The 17,572-nt window shown below is 42.6% G+C and overlaps 1 protein-coding gene across 1 annotated transcript; it reads right to left on the reverse strand.

Moving 5' to 3' along the window:
• Positions 1-1,223: 1,223 nt before the first annotated feature.
• On the reverse strand, positions 1,224-11,604 carry LOC135507007 (ATP-binding cassette sub-family E member 1). Its single transcript, XM_064926475.1, has 20 exons — positions 11,461-11,604; positions 10,414-10,567; positions 10,112-10,197; positions 9,901-9,998; positions 9,661-9,778; positions 9,259-9,396; positions 9,054-9,123; positions 7,342-7,438; positions 7,170-7,259; positions 6,756-6,877; positions 6,119-6,192; positions 5,713-5,860; positions 5,568-5,626; position 5,299; positions 5,101-5,159; positions 4,840-4,950; positions 4,301-4,443; positions 3,971-4,093; positions 3,545-3,656; positions 1,224-1,724 (listed from the first exon to the last, which is right to left on the reverse strand). The coding sequence occupies exons 2-20, from the start codon at positions 10,514-10,516 to the stop codon at positions 1,677-1,679; spliced, it is 1,800 nt and encodes a 599-aa protein (XP_064782547.1). The 5' UTR covers positions 10,517-10,567; positions 11,461-11,604; the 3' UTR covers positions 1,224-1,676.
• Positions 11,605-17,572: the final 5,968 nt, after the last annotated feature.

A 17,572-nucleotide genomic window follows, 5' to 3' on the forward strand; every position in this document is an offset into this window, starting at 1 on the left:
ACAGCCACCCACAACCCGTAAAGTGCTAAATGAGAGTAGCAGTGTGATTCGCATCAATGTGCTATGTAGCTATCAATAATAAGTGATATCCGTATCGCCGTAGACTACACCACTGCTGTCATCCTTACCTCCAAGTGTTTATTCAAGTTGGTTGCTGACAGCAGTCGCACAATTGGAAGACAGCTTGGACTGTAGCCTACAAAAAGACAATTCCTTTCTTTTCCCACGATCCATCAAACACATTTGGTGTGTCAAGAAACACACTTCAAGTGAACCTTTTTTTCAATGCTGATTTGAATGTCATTGACAAAAACAGAAGTGTCAAAGATTTTTCGAAAATATCCTTTCGGAATTTAAAAAGTAATCCTCGAAGTAAACATCTCGTTTTTCAAAAGTATATAATCTGATTACAATATTTTTGCGGGTAATGTGACGGATTACAGGTAGTTTTTGTAGTCCCTTATATGTAACTGATTACATATACGCCATTACTCCCCAAAACTGCATGTCAGATTTCAATACTGGCTGTTGTCATAACGTGGGAGGTTGCGGTATTCCTACACCGAGAAATCTGTAATTTAACAGAGGCTCTATTTGTCCGCCTCTTTAGTCCAGGGTGTCGTTGCGAATGTTACACTGCGAGCCCCTGGTGAGATTTTAAGACTCCTACATTAGTTGGTTTAGGCGATTTTACAGCTAGCTAGCTACTTCACATGCTAATATTAACTTTAGTATTATTGTATGTAGCTACGTTTACTAGCTTGCTACCTATAGCTCGCCAACCAGCCCATAGAGCGTTGCATGTTTTGTAGTTGACTTGAGCTGCAACAGATTTCCACATGTTGCTACCAACCTTGTAAAGACAAAATAAACACTTGTTCACAAAAAAACATTCTAACAGTGTTATTTAACACTGTAAATAAAAGGAATTGTGGTTTTGGGTGAATTGCTGTGTAAATGCTATAAACTTGATACTTGGTCTGGAGGACAAATTGAATTGTGGAATAATAATTGTCATTAACTATAACACATTGACAAGGACTGTATAGAGACACTTAATTGTTGAACCGCAGAATATGAAGGTATATTGCCTTTAATTCGAGTAAATAGATTGTGTATTACTTCAGATGTGCATTTTTTGATGGAGAACCAATGAACCGCAATAGTCTGCTGCCCTCTTGTGGACAAAACCCACAATTTCACTTTCAAAAAACACCTCCATACTCAGGAAATGGTGTTTATTCATAAGATACCATTTTAAAATGACATGAATTGGATGACTCTTTGATAAAACACTCCTTTGGCTCCCAAAGGTAGGTGTGTGTGTGGGCGAGTTTGTTTTGCATAGCCCTGTGCACACGGGTGGTTGAAGATTTCACTTTAGGACCAATGGTCTAATATGTAAACCCAGGGCACCAGGCAATGCAAAACAAACTCACCCTGTGTGTGCACGCATACGTATGACTCTGGTGGTCCACCCAGGTTGGGTCTCTAAGCCATCAGCCCAAGGGGGGGGCCAGTAGGGTAGGGCTACGTTCCAAATACCCACACTAACATCACTTAGAACGGAGCAATGTACCATGGAATGCTAGTGTGGGTACTGGAACAGCCATACAGGTGTCAGGGCTTGAGGAGGATGGATATGGAGGTCTCTGATGGCGGGAGGGTTTGGTCCTTTAGTCGTCCAGGAAGAAGTAGTTCCCACTCTTCTTCTGTTCACAATCCTAGATATACAACATATAGATTGGGTTACAGAGGAGCCACAATCCTAGATATACAACAGGTGAGAGCAAATAAAATAAAATGGAGTGATGCTGAATGAAATGACTGAAAGTCAATACGTTTACTAAAAGCACAAAAGGGATGTAAATAAAAATGTAGGTTTTAAACACTCAGTATAGAGGTCGACCGATTATGATTTTAACACCGATACCGATTATTGGAGGACAAAAAAAGCCGATACCGATTAATCGGACAATTTTTAAAATGTATTTGTAATGACAATTACAACAATACTGAATGAACACTTACTTTAACTTAATATAATACATAAATAAAATCAATTTAGCCTCAAATAAATAATGAAACATGTTCAATTTGGTTTAAATAATGCAAAAACAAAGTGTTGGAGAAGAAAGTAAAAGTGCAATATGTGCCATGTAAGAAAGCTAACATTTAAGTTCCTTGCTCAGAACATGAGAACATATGAAAGCTGGTGGTTCCTTTTAACAGTCTTCAATATTCCCAGGTAAGAAGTTTTAGGTTGTAGTTACAGGAATTATAGGACTCTCTCTCTATACCATTTGTATTTCATATACCTTTGGATGTTTTTATAGTAATTTTAGTATTGCCAGTGTAACAGTATAACTTCTGTACCTCTCCTCGCTCCTACCTGGGCTCGAACCAGGAACACAACAGCCACCCTCGAAGCAGCGTTAACCATGCAGAGCAAGGGGAACAACTACTCCAAGTCTCAGAGCGAGTGACGTTTAAAATGCTATTAGCGTGCACCCCGCTAACCATTTCACATCACATCGTTACACCAGCCTAATCTCGGAGTTGATAGGCTTGAAGTCAAACAGCAGAGCTGCTGGCAAAACACACAAAAGTGCTGTTTGAATGAATGCTTATGAGCCTGCTGCTGCCTACCACCGCTCAGTCAGACTGCTCTATCAAATCAGACTTAATTATAACATAACACAGAAATATGAGCCGTAGGTCATTAATATGGTAGAATCCGGAAACTATCATCTCGAAAACAAGACGTTTATTCTTTCAGTGAAATACGGGACCGTTCCGTATTTTATCTAACGGGTGGCATCCATCAGTCTAAATATTCCTGTTACATTGCACAACCTTTAATGTCATAACTACGTAAAATTCTGGCAAATTAATTCGCAACGAGCCAGGCGGTCCAAACTGTTGCATATACTCTGCGTGCAATGGATGCTAGAGAAGTGACACAATTTCACCTGGTTAATATTGCCTGCTAACCTGGATTTCTTTTAGCCAAATATGCAGGTTTAAAAATATATACTTCTGTGTATTGATGTTAAGAAAGGCATTGACAGTCCTTTTCGCAGATGCCGCACTGCATCGATTATATGCAACACAGGACACGCTAGATAAACTAGTAATATTGATTATGATTGATGAAGTTTAATGCTAGCTAGCAACTTACTTTGGCTTCTTACTGCATTCGCGTAACAGGCAGGCTCCTCGTGAGGCAGGTGGTTAGAGTGTTGGACTAGTTTACCCAAAAGGTTGCAAGATTGAATCCCGGAGCTGACAAGGTAAAAATCTGTCGTTCTGCCACTGAACAAGGCAGTTAACCCACCGTTCCTAGGCCGTCATTGAAAATAAGAATTTGTTCTTAACTGACTTGCCTAGTTAAATAAAGATTAAATAAAAGGTGTAAAAAAAAATGTATATATTTTTTTTAATCGGCATCCAAAATTACCGATTTCCGATGGTTATGTACTTGAAAATCAGCCCTAATTAAATCGACCATTCCGATTAAAATCGGTCGACTTCTACCCTGTACCTTTATGGAATTCATCTTGTTGATCCTTGGTCGGAAGTTGTTGGGGTCTCTCCTGAACGTTATCTCCAGCTGTGATAGGAACTTGTTCATCCCTGCGAGTAAGGTCTGTGGCCTGAGAGGTCAAAAGATGACGGGCCCGTGTTACACAGTTGCTTAAGAGCTAAACATCTGTCTTGTCATGAAAATACCACATTGTCAGACTGTCAAATCCTGACTGAAATTGATGTTCCAGTTTGCTTACAAATGAACCAATAAGCAGTTTGAAAGAGCTAAGAGTTCCATCAAGTTAGAGGAAGAAAACAATAGCCACCACAGATAAGAACATCAGATATTAAAAGCCACCACAGATAAGAACAGCAGACGTCATGCTGCTGGGTAAATCAGTGGATGAGACTCATGCCAAATGAATGTGGAAGGTTAACGTACGTGTTGGCAGCGGTGCTTCGCGAGGGAATACCGTCAAACACAATGACGCGGTCAGCCAGATAGGTGGCCATGATGAAGTCGTGCTCCACCACAAACGCAGTCTTCTTGGCGTGGAGGATGAATCTACAAACAATGAATGTATCAAAATCAATGGCGTCCATTAAGGTTTGGGAGGTTGTAGGGTTTCTGTATTTCCTGTCAAACAACATATTCAGGGTTTGTGAATGGTACTGCTGTGAGCAATGTACAGCACGAGGTGGATCGCTTTGCTGGAGGTAGAAGTTCACCCCACCCTAACCACAGATCTAGGATCAGAGTGTGTGTGTTTACCTTTTGATGACCTTGGCACACACAAGACGCTGCTCAGAGTCCAGGTAGGCGGAGGGCTCGTCTATCAGGTAGACATCAGCTGGTTTCCCCAGACACAGGGCCATGGCCACCCTCTGCAACTCTCCTCCAGACAGGTTCTGGACCTACAGAGACAAGCAGTGGGGTGTTCATTAGACACCAAACGGAGGAAAACGGACTGAAACAGGGAGTACCTGGACATGTCCAATAAGAAATGCTTGCTTTCATTCTCTGGTCCAGTGTGTATGGTATGTATGGGGCGGCAGGGTCGCCTAGTGGTTAGAGCGTTGGACTAGTAAACGAAAGGTTGCAAGTTCGAATCCCCAAGCTGACAAGGTACAAATCTGTCGTTCTGCCCCTGTACAAGGCAGTTGTTCCTAGGCCGTCAATGAAGGAAAGTAGGAAAGTGATTTGCATTAGACATGTTTTATTCTGTTTTAATGGACAAGTTAAGGAAGTAGTTGCTCATCGTTGCAAAACATTCAATGAGAACTGAACACAACCCAGAAAGCACAACTTACGTCCTGGTCGATGATGCTCTCAATCTGCATAGGCTTCATGACGTCAGTCACAAACTGGGGGTGAGTATAGGCGTCTCGGATCTTCTCATGGAGCAGAGCCCGCACACTACCCTACGGACAGAGGACATGAGGAAGTTAGTCAGGGGCTGAGGGGCACACTACCCTACAGACAGAGGACATGAGGAAGTCCTCATGAGATGAGGGGCAGGTGTCTGTGTTAGAGGTGTGTAGTTGTCAAGGCAGTGACTGGTTGGTACCTACTTTGAATTTGGGACTGATCTTTTGGGGTTTGTAGCTGACGTTCAGGATAGGCACTTCCCCTTTGGAAGTAATAAAAAATGTTTAGGAAAAATGGACAGAGTGTACAAAACAATAAAAATACCTACCTAATATTGTGTTGCACCACCCCCTTTAGCCATCAAACCAGTCCTACTTCAATATTTTGTCTTGCCCATTCACCCTCTGAAAGGCACACACACACAATCCATGTCTCAATTTTCTTAAGGCTTAAAAATCCTTATTTAACCTGTCTCTTCCCCTTCATCTACACTGATTGAAGTGGATTTAACAAGTGACATCAATAAGGGATCATAGCTTTCACCTGGATTCTTTGTCACGGAAAGAGCAGGTGTTCCTAATGTTTTATACACTCAGTGTATATTAGAGTACATTGTTCCAGCAATTAGACGATGTGAAGAGGAACTAAAATTTGTCAATATGTTATTTACCCCTTCATCTGGTTTCAGACGGCCAGCCAGCATTCTGATGAACGTGGTTTTGCCCGTCCCTGAAAGAGAGGATTTAGAAATAACACTCATTATATGGAACTTGGTTGATAAAAGACACACACACACCCCCTCCCCGCCTACTCACCATTCTCTCCCAGCATGACCATGATCTCAGAGTCAGTGAACTCTCCTTCCAGGATCTCCAGGGCAAAGTCTCCCATGTTCTTCTTCATGTGGGGGTACTGGTAGTGGCACATCCTCTTGATCTCCTCCTCGTTGGCCGTCTCCGCCACCTAGTGTTGTATTAGTACATTATTATGAACTGGACGGTTCGAGCCCTGAATGCTGATTGGCTCAAAGACCACATACCACGGGTAAGACAAAAAACATATACTTTTTACTACTCTAACTACGTTGGTAACCAGTTTATAATACCAATAAGGCACCTCTGGGGTTTGTGGCACTGCGTTGCGTCGTGCATAAGAACAGCCCTTTGCCGTGGTATATTGGCCATATGCCACATATCATCAGGCTTAATTGTATCACATTACCTTGAACACCAGCGATATCTCCCTGAAGCGCAGATTCTCCGTGGGCACATAGCCGTCCAGGAAGATGTTGATGCCTGGAGAAAGGAGCGGAGGAGGCCTGGGGTTAGAGGTGAAGTAGTCAAGTGAACAGGACAGGTGTGCATTGGGAAGATATCCATTGGTTGTGGTGATATGCTCCACTGACAGATTGTGAAAAGCTGTGTTACCATTTGGAGGGTAAGTGACAGAGGGGTGGTCTATGGGGTGCTGCGCTAGGCTACGGCCTTAAGGCTTTGAAATGTCTGTACCAGTTGGCTTTGCAGCAGACCGATTAGAGTTAGTCCCTAGTGGGGCCAGAGTGGGGGTTTACTGTAGCAGAGATCAAGTTGAGACAGATCTTCATTTGTCTTCACAGACGAGACTGTCGCCTGCCATGTACTGAGGATATACTTTATCCATTGATATCAATGCAAATAATAATAATAATAAAGTACACATACCAATAGCCAGGGCGTCATTGTGAATGAAGTAAGAGGGTGGTAAACGTAGTTTCGCCTTCCCTGACTCCAAAGGCCACAGTGACCGCTCCATAAGCACTGGACACGCCGTACAGACAGCGTGGTGTTTACGGTGGAGTATGAAGTGTTTAGGGTCCTACCTTCTCTAACTCCAAAGGGCATAGTCACCACTCCATAGGCGCTGGGCACTCCATACAGACAGCAGATGAAGTCAGACAGGTAGTCCAGCACACTCAGGTCGTGTTCCACCACTATGATGTATCTGGGAGAGAGGACAAAATAAGAGTCTACAAGACAAGAAAAAGCTGATGGAAGAACAGTGGATAATGTTCAAGTAGGCATAAAACCAAAAGTAAACCAAGTGAAATAGGGAGGAACAACCAGGTTGGTGTTTACTAGGAATAAAGCAGAAAAAACTGCCAGGGCAGTACTACCTGAATTTGTCCAATGAGAAACTATGTTTTTTCTTTTTCCGTTGCAAAACGCTTTGCTACTGTATGCCCTTTTGAACAGGACCCATGTCTCTAATGAGAGCATCATGTAATGTAACAGACCTGTCTGGGGAGATGAGGGAGCGGATGGTGACGGCTGCTCTTAGACGTTGCTTAACATCCAGGTAACTGGACGGCTCGTCGAACATGAAGCTGGAAGGAACCACATAAAGAGAGCCGCGTTAAGAACCACAACAACAGTCTTGGACGGCTTCCGCTGAAGCTGTTGACTTACATGTCTGCTCTCTGGATGCAGACCACAGCGATGGCAAAGCGTTGCAGCTCTCCTCCTGATAGGTCCTCCACATTCCTCTCCCTGAGATGAGTCAGATCTGGGACAGGAGAGAGATTAAATAATCTGCTGGCCAAATTGTATATTTTACTGACAACTTGACTGTAGAAGTGGGTCAAAAGTATAGGTCGACCGATTAATCGGAATGGCCGATTAATTAGGGCCGATTTCAAGCTTTCATAACAATCGTTAATCGGCATTTTTGGACACCGATCATGGCCGATTACATTGCACTCCACGAGGAGACTGCGTGGCAGGCCGACTACCTGTTATGTGAGTGCAGCAAGGAGCCACGGTAAGGTGCTAGCTAGCATTAAACTTAGCTTATATAAAAAAATCAATCTTAACATAATCACTAGTTAACTACACAAGGTTGATGATATTACTGGTTTATCTAGCATGTCCTGCGTTGCATATATTCGTTGCAGTGCCTGTTGATTCAATGATAAATTACAGCCTACTTCGCCAAATGGGTGATTTAACAAGTGCATTCGCGGAAAAAAGCACTGTCGTTGCACCAATGTGTACCTAACCATAAACACCAATGCCCTTCTTAAAATCAATACACAAGTATATATATTTTTAAACCTGCATATTTAGTTAACATTGCCTGCTAACATGAATTTATTTTAACTAGGGAAATTGTGTCACTTCTCTTGCGTTTTGGGCAAGCAAAGTCAGGGTATACGCAGCAGTTTGGGCCGCCTAGCTCGTTGCGAACTGTGTGAAGACCATTTCTTCCTAACAAAGACCGCAATTAATTTGCCAGAATTGTCCAAAATTATGACATAACTTTGAAGGTTGTGTAACGTAACAGCAATATTTAGAGACTTATGGATGCCACCCGTTAGATAAAATACATAACAGTTCCGTATTTCACTAAAAGAATAAACATTTTGTTTTTGAAATGATAGTTTCCGGATTTGACCATATATAACCTAAGGCTCGTATTTCTGTTTGTTATTATATTATAATTAAGTCTATGATTTGATAGAGCAGTCTGACTGAGCGGTGGTAGGCAGCAACAGGCTTGTAAGCATTCATTCAAACAGCACTTTCCTGCATTTGCCAGCAGCTCTTCAAGCATTGTGCTGTTTATGACTTGAAGCCTATCAACTCCCAAGATTAGCCTGGCAATACTAAAGTACCTATTAGAACATCCAATAGTCAAAGGTATATGAAATACAAATGGTATAGAGAAATAGTCCAATAATAACTACAACCTCTTACCTGGGAATATTAAAAGACTCAGGTTAAAAGGAACTTGAACGTTAACTTTTTTACATGGCACCTATTGCACTTTTACTTTCTTCTCCAACACTTTGTTTTTGCATTATTTAAACCAAATTGAACAGGTTTCATTATTTATTTGAGACTAAATTGATTTTATTGATCTATTATATTAAGTTAAAATAGTGTTTATTCAGTATTGTTGTAATTGTCAATTCAGTATTGTTGTAATTGTCATTATTACAAATATATCTAAAAAAATAATTTGGGCGATTAATCAGGATCGGCTTTTTTTGGTCCTCCTATCGGCATTGAAAATTCATAATCGGTCAACCTCTAGTCAAAGGAAAAAAATTTTAAACAAATGGAAAGAGTTAGGATTACACACAAATTATAGACAAGGTGAGAAACCAATCTAAACATACCGAGCTGCTCACAGACGATGGTCTCAGTCTTGGAGTCGTCTTTCCTGCTCAGAATGGAGCCCACAGTCCCCTAGTGGCAGAACACAGCACTACTGTTAGCCCATCAGACAACAATTCTGTACAGATCTGTGTATCTGGAACGCACCAATTCTATCCCCGCATTAATTTCTACAGGCCTAAACCCACACCCACAGGCTTGACTGACCTTGACAGTCTTGGGGATCTGGTCGACGTACTGGGGCTTGACGATGGCTTTCAGGTCATCCTCCAGGATCTTGGTGAAGTAGTTCTGGAGCTCAGAGCCACGGAAGTAAGTCAGGATCTCCTGCCAGTCTGGTGGAGCCTGGAGGAACGGGAGAGAATTGAGCTTTTGAAACTAGTGAGAGTGATGGTAACACAGCACAGTGTTTAAGTAACTAGTTGCATTTCTGTAATTTAGCTGACATTGTAAGGTCATTCAGCTGACAATAAAGATATTCTGCGGACCTTATAATTATGCAGAGGGACTTAAGTGACCCTTTAAACATTGTAAAGCCAGATAATGTATTAGACATCTGGCTACATTCTCTACAAGGCTGTGTCATAAAACGAATAGTTACACACTTACATCGTACTTCCCCAAGTTAGGCTTCTGTTTTCCAGCCAGAATTTTCAGTGCCGTGGATTTCCCGATTCCGTTGGTGCCCACAAGTCCCAGAACCTCTCCAGGTCTGGGAATGGGTAATCTGGAATGGAATATGGCACAAGTACATTCCATGGATTCAAGAGAGAAACAAACATTCATTGAGATTAGGCCTACAGGTCTATGAGACAAACACAGCTCTCTTTACCTTGAAAAGTAACCCACCTATGCAACTTGAAGGAGTTGGCACAGTATCTGTGAGTTGTCTCTTTCTCGAGGTTGCTTGGCAAGTTGACAATAGACAAGGCCCCAAATGGACATTTCTGGAATAAAAAAGAAGTCAGTGCTAAGTGCTGTGTAATCAGGACTGAAGGACAATGCATAAAGAAAAAACTTTTCTATCAACAGAGGGTCAGTCATTTTGTTACGATTTTACCTTGATACAGATGCCACAACCGATACAGAGCGATTCGGAAATCCACACAATTTTGCTCTGAGCTGTGACTTCTATGCACAGTTTGCCTGCAAGACAAAAAGATTAAAGATGAATGACAATTGAGTCTTGAAAAAAGTCAACATGGACCATTTCAACTGTAGATAATTTGAGGCACTATGGTTTAGGCTACGCCTCAAGACCTGGAGGAATTAGTTAGTGTATGTGTCAGTGATTTTATAATAGGCCTAGATTATCAAGTACGAGGTTCAGCACAGTAGGAAAGGATGCAACACAAGTCGTACCCATGCGAACCACAGGGCAGCTCTTCTTGCACTCTTGCCGGCATTTCTTTGGCTTGCATTTGTCATGGTTCACAATGGCGATTCTGGTGTTTTTCTCTGACATTCTGCCTGCCTCTTGTCAATTCTTGGCGGCGCAGAATCTCTCCCCAGAGTACTGCGATACAGAGATATGAGAGTTTAGATCAGACAAGGGTTAGGGCTGTAGCATCTGCAGAGACAGTGAGTCAGATTAATAACAGTTTGGATGAATGAATACAAATGGCCTGTAAATTACTATTTATTATGAATTTCCATTAGCTGCTGCCAAGGCAGTAGCTACTCTTCCTGGGGTCCAGCAAAATTAAAGCAGTTATACAATTTTAAAAACATTACAATACATTCACAACACATTAAGTGTGTGCCCCAAATCTGGGGAAGGCAAGGGAGAAGAATGTATCTAACTATTTCCATCTCGTATCCATCTCCCACTTCGAGACAAGAAAGCAAGATGGATAACGTTATAACTTAGTAGGTACAACTAGATAACGAGTAACACTGAAATATGAAATGATAGCTATCAGCAAAGAGACTGAGACTAGCTGAGCAGTGTTGATGCCACTGACAGTTTAGCTAGCTACATTAGCAAGTTTGCCAACTAACACGTAGTTTACCCTAGCTAGCTATGTTACCCTAACGGTCACTTCATCCAAATCAGCTGAAAGGCGACACTGTTGGCTATACAAACTAGTTAGCCAGCTTACTAGTATCAGTGACCTATAATTAAACACGTGGTCATTTAACTGGCAGTTATAAACTATCAGTGACCTATAATTAAACACGTGGTCATTTAACTGGTAGTTATAAACTATCAAATTAACGAACAGCTGTCATGTGAAATTATAACAGAGGCGGCTATGATACACTAGCTAGCAAGCCAACGTTAATTCGCTAACGAACAGTGCTGACGTTGGTGCTAGCTCTGTTAGCTAGCCAGCTGGACAAGCAGCCCATTAAAATGTTATTTGACAAGTTTGTCATTAATATAATTTATATATCAATCCAACTCACCCAGAAACACTCTTCGTGTGTTTCTGTCCTCCAGGTATGATACTTTTGGTTTTAAAGTGTCGTTTTACTACGGCGTTTCAAACAACGTGTTCTCAACTGGGACAGAACGCCGGGAGAAAAATGGCGCTCCCATGCGTAAAGTTTAGCGACGTTCAGACATGCGTCGCTGTGACGTTAGTATCTACGACAATAAAAAGTGGGAGTCGGTTATTTGAGGTGATGGCAAAGTAGAACCATCTGTTAGACATTCATTAAAATAAATTGAAGCGTATTATCAGAAATGTTTAATTGAATTTGTGAGGCCTTCAATGTAAACTCTGGCTGATAATTTAACCTCTGTAAGATACAATGGCTTAATTTCCTGCATGGCCTTAATAAATACAAGTGTATCAATGGGTTCACCATGCCATCAATGAATAAAAGGGAAATATGTTACTTATTGAAACAAGTTATTTTAATTACATAGGCCCATTGATGCTAAGATGTTTAGAAATATGAATCATAATATATTTATCATATAGGAACATTTATTTTGAAGGCATCTCTGGCTGCAGTGCAACTGGTGTCTTCAATTTTGTGGCACATACTTGTATCAAAATGCAGAATGAGACAAAGTGAGTATCCTTAAACCACCATAGGCCTACTCAAATCAGACCAAATTTAATTTAATTGGTCACATACACATATTTAGCAGATGTTATTGCGAGTGTAGCAAACGTTTGTGCTCTTAGCTCCAACAGTGCAGAATATCTAAAAATACACAACAATACACACAAATCTAAAACTAAATATAAATATAGAAATATCAGGATGAGCAATGTCATAGTCCGGAGTATATGACCAAAAGTATGTGGACACCTGCTAGTCAAACATCTCATTCCAAAATCATGGATTGAGATGGTCCCCTCTTTGCTGCTATAACAGATTTCACTCTTCTGGGAAGGAAAGTGTATACCAAGTCAGTTGTACAACTGAATGCCTTCAACTGAAACGTGTCTTGCGCATTTAATCCAACCCCTCTGAATCAGAGAGGTGCGGGGGGCTGTCTTAATCGACATCCATGTCTACAGCACCCGGGGAACAGGGGCAGAACAACAGATGTTTTACCTTGTCAGCTTGGGGATTCAATTCAGCAACCTTTCAGTTACTGGCCCAATGCTCTAACCACTAGGCTACCTGCTGCTAGATGTTGGAACATTTCTGCGGGGGACTTGCCTCCATTCAACCACAAGAGCATTAGTGAGGTCGACACTGATGTTAAGCGATTAGGCCGAGCTCGCAGTAGGCATTCCAATTCATCCCAAAGGTGTTCGATGGGGTTTAGATCAGGGCCCTGTGCAGGCCAGTCAAGTTCTTTCACGCAAATCTTGACAAACCATTTCTGTATGAACCTTGCTTCATGCACAGGGGCATTGTCATGCTGAAACAGGAAAGGGCCTTCTCCAAACTGTTGCCACAAAGTTGGAAGCACAGCATGGTCTAGAATGTCATTGTATGCTGTAGCATTAAGATTTCCCTTCACTGGATCTAAGGGGCCTAGCCCAAAACATGAAAAAGAGCCCCAGACCATTATTCCTTCTCCAGCCAACTTTACAATTGGCACTATGCATTGGGGCAGGTAGCATTCTCCTGGCATCCGCCAAATACAGATTTGTCCGTCGGACTGCCAGATGTTGAAGCGTATATTTTTATAACTATAGAGAACATGTTTCCACTTCTCCAGAGTCCAATGGCGGCGAACTTTACACCACTCCAGCCAATGCTTGGCATAGGGCAAGGTGATCTTAGGCTTGTGTGTGGCTGCTAGGCCATGGAAATCCATTTCATGAAGCTCCAGATGAAAAGTCCTTGTGCTGATGTTGCTTCCAGAGGCAGTTTGGAACTCGGTAGTGAGTGTTGCAAATGAGGACAGGTGATTTTTACACGCTACGCTCTTCAGCAGTCGGCAGTCCCGTTCTGTGAGCTTGTGTGGGCTACCACTTCGCGGCTGAGCCATTGTTGCTCCTAGACGTTTCCACTTCACAATAAGAGCACTTAGAGTTGACCAGGGCAGAAATTTGACAAAATGACTTGTTGGAAAGGTGGCATCCTATGATGGTGAAAGTCACTGAGCTCTTCCTTAAGACCATTTTACTGCCAATTTGTGTCTATGGAGATTGCATGGCTGTGTGCTTGATTTTATACACCTGTCAGCAACGGGTTTGGCTGAAATATCCGAAATCCACTAATTTGAAGGGGTGTCCACATACTTTTGTATATATAGTGTACATGGGATGTATAGACATTTTGGACAGTATGTGGATAGAATATTTAGTAAATCTGAAGAATACTATATGTAAAGCAATAGTTAAATAGGATGGCCTTGACTAGAATACAGTATATACATATGAAATGGGTAAAACAGTATGTAAACATTATTAAAGTGACCAGTGTGACCATGTCTATGTACATAGGGCAGCAGCCTTTAAGGTGCAGGATTGAGTTACCGGGTGGTAGCCGGCTAGTGACAGTGACTAAGTTCAGGGAAGGGTACTGGGGGAGGCCGGCTAGTGATGGCTATTTAACAGTCTATTGGCCTTGAGACAAAATATGTTTTTCAGTCTCTTCGTCCCAGTTTTGATGCACCTGTACTAACCTCGCCTTCTGGATGATGGCGGGGTTAACAGTCAGTGGCTCGGGTGGCTGAGGTCATTGATGATCTTCTTGGCCTTCCTGTGACACCGGGTCCTTGAGGGCAGGCAGTGTGCCTCCGGTGATGCATTGGGAAGACCGCACCAGCATTATTCAACAAATAAAAGACTGGACGACCTGACCAGAGAGGTCCAGGACCTGAAGAACAGCTTGCAGTTCTCCCAGGGTCAGCTCGATGAGTTGAAATAGGAGAACGGCAAGATGACAGCAATCTGTAAGTCATCGAGAGAGGACATCAGTTCTGTATGTGAACCCTTGAATCCATGAAAACATTGACGGATAAATCTCGAGGGACAATCAATACGGATTAACATGGTTGTGAACACAATTGCAGAATCTCCACATGAGACCTGGACGGAGTCTGAGGACAAAGTGAGGGAAATGATCTCTGAGAAATTGAAGATGGACCACAGGATTGAAGTGGAGTGTGCCCACAGGACTGGAAAACCCACTACCAGCGTAAGTGACAGGCCCAGGCCGATAGTGGTCAAGTTCCTGAGGTTCAAGGACAAGGTACCTGTTCTGGAAAGAGCCAAGAATTTGAGAGGAACATATATATCTTTCTCAACGAGGACTATCCTGAAGCTGTGCGCCAGAAGAGGAAATAACTTTTCCCAGTCATGAAAGCTGCCAGAGCGCATAGGGACATTGCTTACATCTGCTATGACAGGCTCATTGTTCATTCTCCCTCCCAGAAGTCTGGAAGGGATGAGAGAGCCAAGCCTATGGGTTCGTAGTTTCAAGCACACACACGCACGCACGCACACACACACACACACACACACACACACACACACACACACACACACACACACACACACACACACACACACACACACACACACACACACACACACACACACACACACACACACACACACACACACACACACAAACACACACACACACACATCCTTGCAATACAAGGATATAACATTTATAGAAGAGACAGATATGGGGAGATGTTGCTGTATATATTCAGAGCCATATCCCTAATGCTTAGAGAAGATCTTATGAATATTGACAGGTTTTCATCAAGCTGTCCGCTCAAGAGGAAGTTTCTCACTTTAACCAGTGCTTGTAATCTGGTTCAGGTTATTAATCAACCTACCAGGGTGTTTACAAACACGACTGGAACAATATCATGTATCACATTTTTACTAATACGGTATAACTTTTTGTTCTAAAGCTGTATCCGTACCCATTGGATGCAGTGATCACAATTTAGTGACTGATTTAAGTTTGCCTGCAAAACTGATTTAAGTTTGCCTGCATTATAGTCCCGGGCCACTGGAGTGCCGCTTCTGGATGAAAATGGTGTTTGACCAAATACAATGCTATTGCTCTGTATTTTTAAATGATTTATTTAACCTTTATTTAACCAGGTAGGCTAGTTGAGAATAAGTTCTCATTTGAAACTGCGACCTGGCCACGATAAAGCATAGCATTTTGACGCATACAACAACACAGAGTTACACATGGAATAAACAAAACATAGTCAATAATACAGTAGAAAAAAAGAAAACAAAGTCTATATACAGTGAGTGCAAATGAGGTAAGATAAGGGAGTTAATATAAATAGGCCATGGTGGCGAAGTAATTACAATATAGCAATTAAACACTGGAAAGGTAGATGTGCAGAAGATGAATGTGCAAGTAGAGACAAAGGAGTGCAAAGGAGCAGAGGGAGACGTAGATAACCTGTGTGAAGCGAGGGCCAACCAATGAGAGCATACAGGTCGCAATGGTGGGTAGTGTAAGGGCTTTGGTGACAAAACGGATGGCACTGTGATAGAGTGCATCCAGTTTGTTGAGTAGAGTGTTGGAGGCTATTTTCAAGATGACATCAAGTTGAGGATCAGTAGGATGGTTAGTTTTACGAGGGTATGTTTGGCAGTATGAGTGAAGGATGCTTTGTTGCAATATAGGAAGTCGATTCGAGATTCAATTTTGGATTGGAGATGCTTAATGTGAGTCTGGAAGGAGAGTTTACAGTCTAACCAGACACCTAGGTATTTGTAGTTGTCCACGTATTCTATGTCAGAGCCGTCCAGAGTAGTGATGCTGGACGGGCGAGCAGGTGCGGGCAGTGATCGGTTGAAGAGCATGCATTTAGTTTTACTTGCGTTTAAGAGCAGTTGGAGGCCACGGAAGGAGAGTTGTATGGCATTGAAGCTCATCTGGAGGTTAGTTAACACTGTCCAAAGAGGGGCCAGAAGTATACAGAATGGTGTCATCTGCGTAAAGGTGTACCAGAGAATCACCAGCAGCAAGAGCAACATCATTGATGTATACAGAGAAGAGAGTTGGCCCGAGAATTGAACCCTGTGGTACCCCCATAGAGACTGCCAGAGTTCCGGACAACAGGCCCTCCGATTTGACACACTGAACTCTATCAGAGAAGTAGTTGGTAAACCAGGCGAGGCAATCATTTGAGAAACCAAGGCTGTCGAGTCTGCCAATAAGAATGTGGTGATTGACAGAGTCGAAAGCCTTGGCCAGGTCGATGAATACGGCTGCACAGTAATGTCTCTTATCGATGGCGGTTATGATGTCGTTTAGGACCTTGAGCGTGGCTGAGGTGCACCCATGACCAGCTCTGAAACCAGATTGCATATAGCGGAGAAGGTACGGTGGGATTTGAAATGGTTGGTAGTCTGTTTGTTGCTTTGGCGGGTTGCTGTGGAGGGTGCCGGGCAGTTGACCGGGGTAGGGGTAGCCAGGTGGAAAGCATGGCCAGCCGTAGAAAAATGCTTATTGAAATTCTCAATTATAGTGGATTTATCGGTGGTGACAGTGTTTCCTAGCCTCAGAGCAGTGGGCAGCTGGGAGTAGGTGCTCTTATTCTCCATGGACTTTACAGTGTCCCAGAACTCGTTTGAGTTAGTACTACAGGATGCAAATTTCTGTTTAATAAAGCTAGCCTTAGCTTTCCCAACTGCCTGTGTATATTTGTTTCTAACTTCCCTGAAAAGTTGCATATGACGGGAGCTATTCGATGCTAATATAGAACGCCACAGGATGTTTTTGTGCTGGTCAAGGGCAGACAGGTCTGGAGTGAACCAAGCACTATATCTATTCCTAGTTCAATTTTTTTTGAATGGGGCATGCTTATTTAAGATGGTGAGGAAGGCATTTTAAAGAATAGCCAGGCATCATCTACTGACGGGATGAGGTCAATGTCATTCCAGGATACCCAGGCCAGGTCAATTAGAAAGGCCTGCTCGCAGAAGTGTTTAAGGGAACGTTTGACAGTGATGAGGGGTGGTCGTTTGGTTGCAGAACCATTACGGATGCAGGCAATGAGGCAGTGATCGCTGAGATCTTGATTGAAAATAGCAGAGGTGTATTTGGTGTGCGAGTTAGTTAGGATGACATCTATGAGGGTGCCCGTGTTTACGGATTTGGAGTTGTACCTGGT

The sequence above is a fragment of the Oncorhynchus masou genome, chromosome 20 (genome assembly GCF_036934945.1).
Source record: "Oncorhynchus masou masou isolate Uvic2021 chromosome 20, UVic_Omas_1.1, whole genome shotgun sequence".
NCBI classification, from domain to species: Eukaryota; Metazoa; Chordata; class Actinopteri; order Salmoniformes; family Salmonidae; genus Oncorhynchus; species Oncorhynchus masou.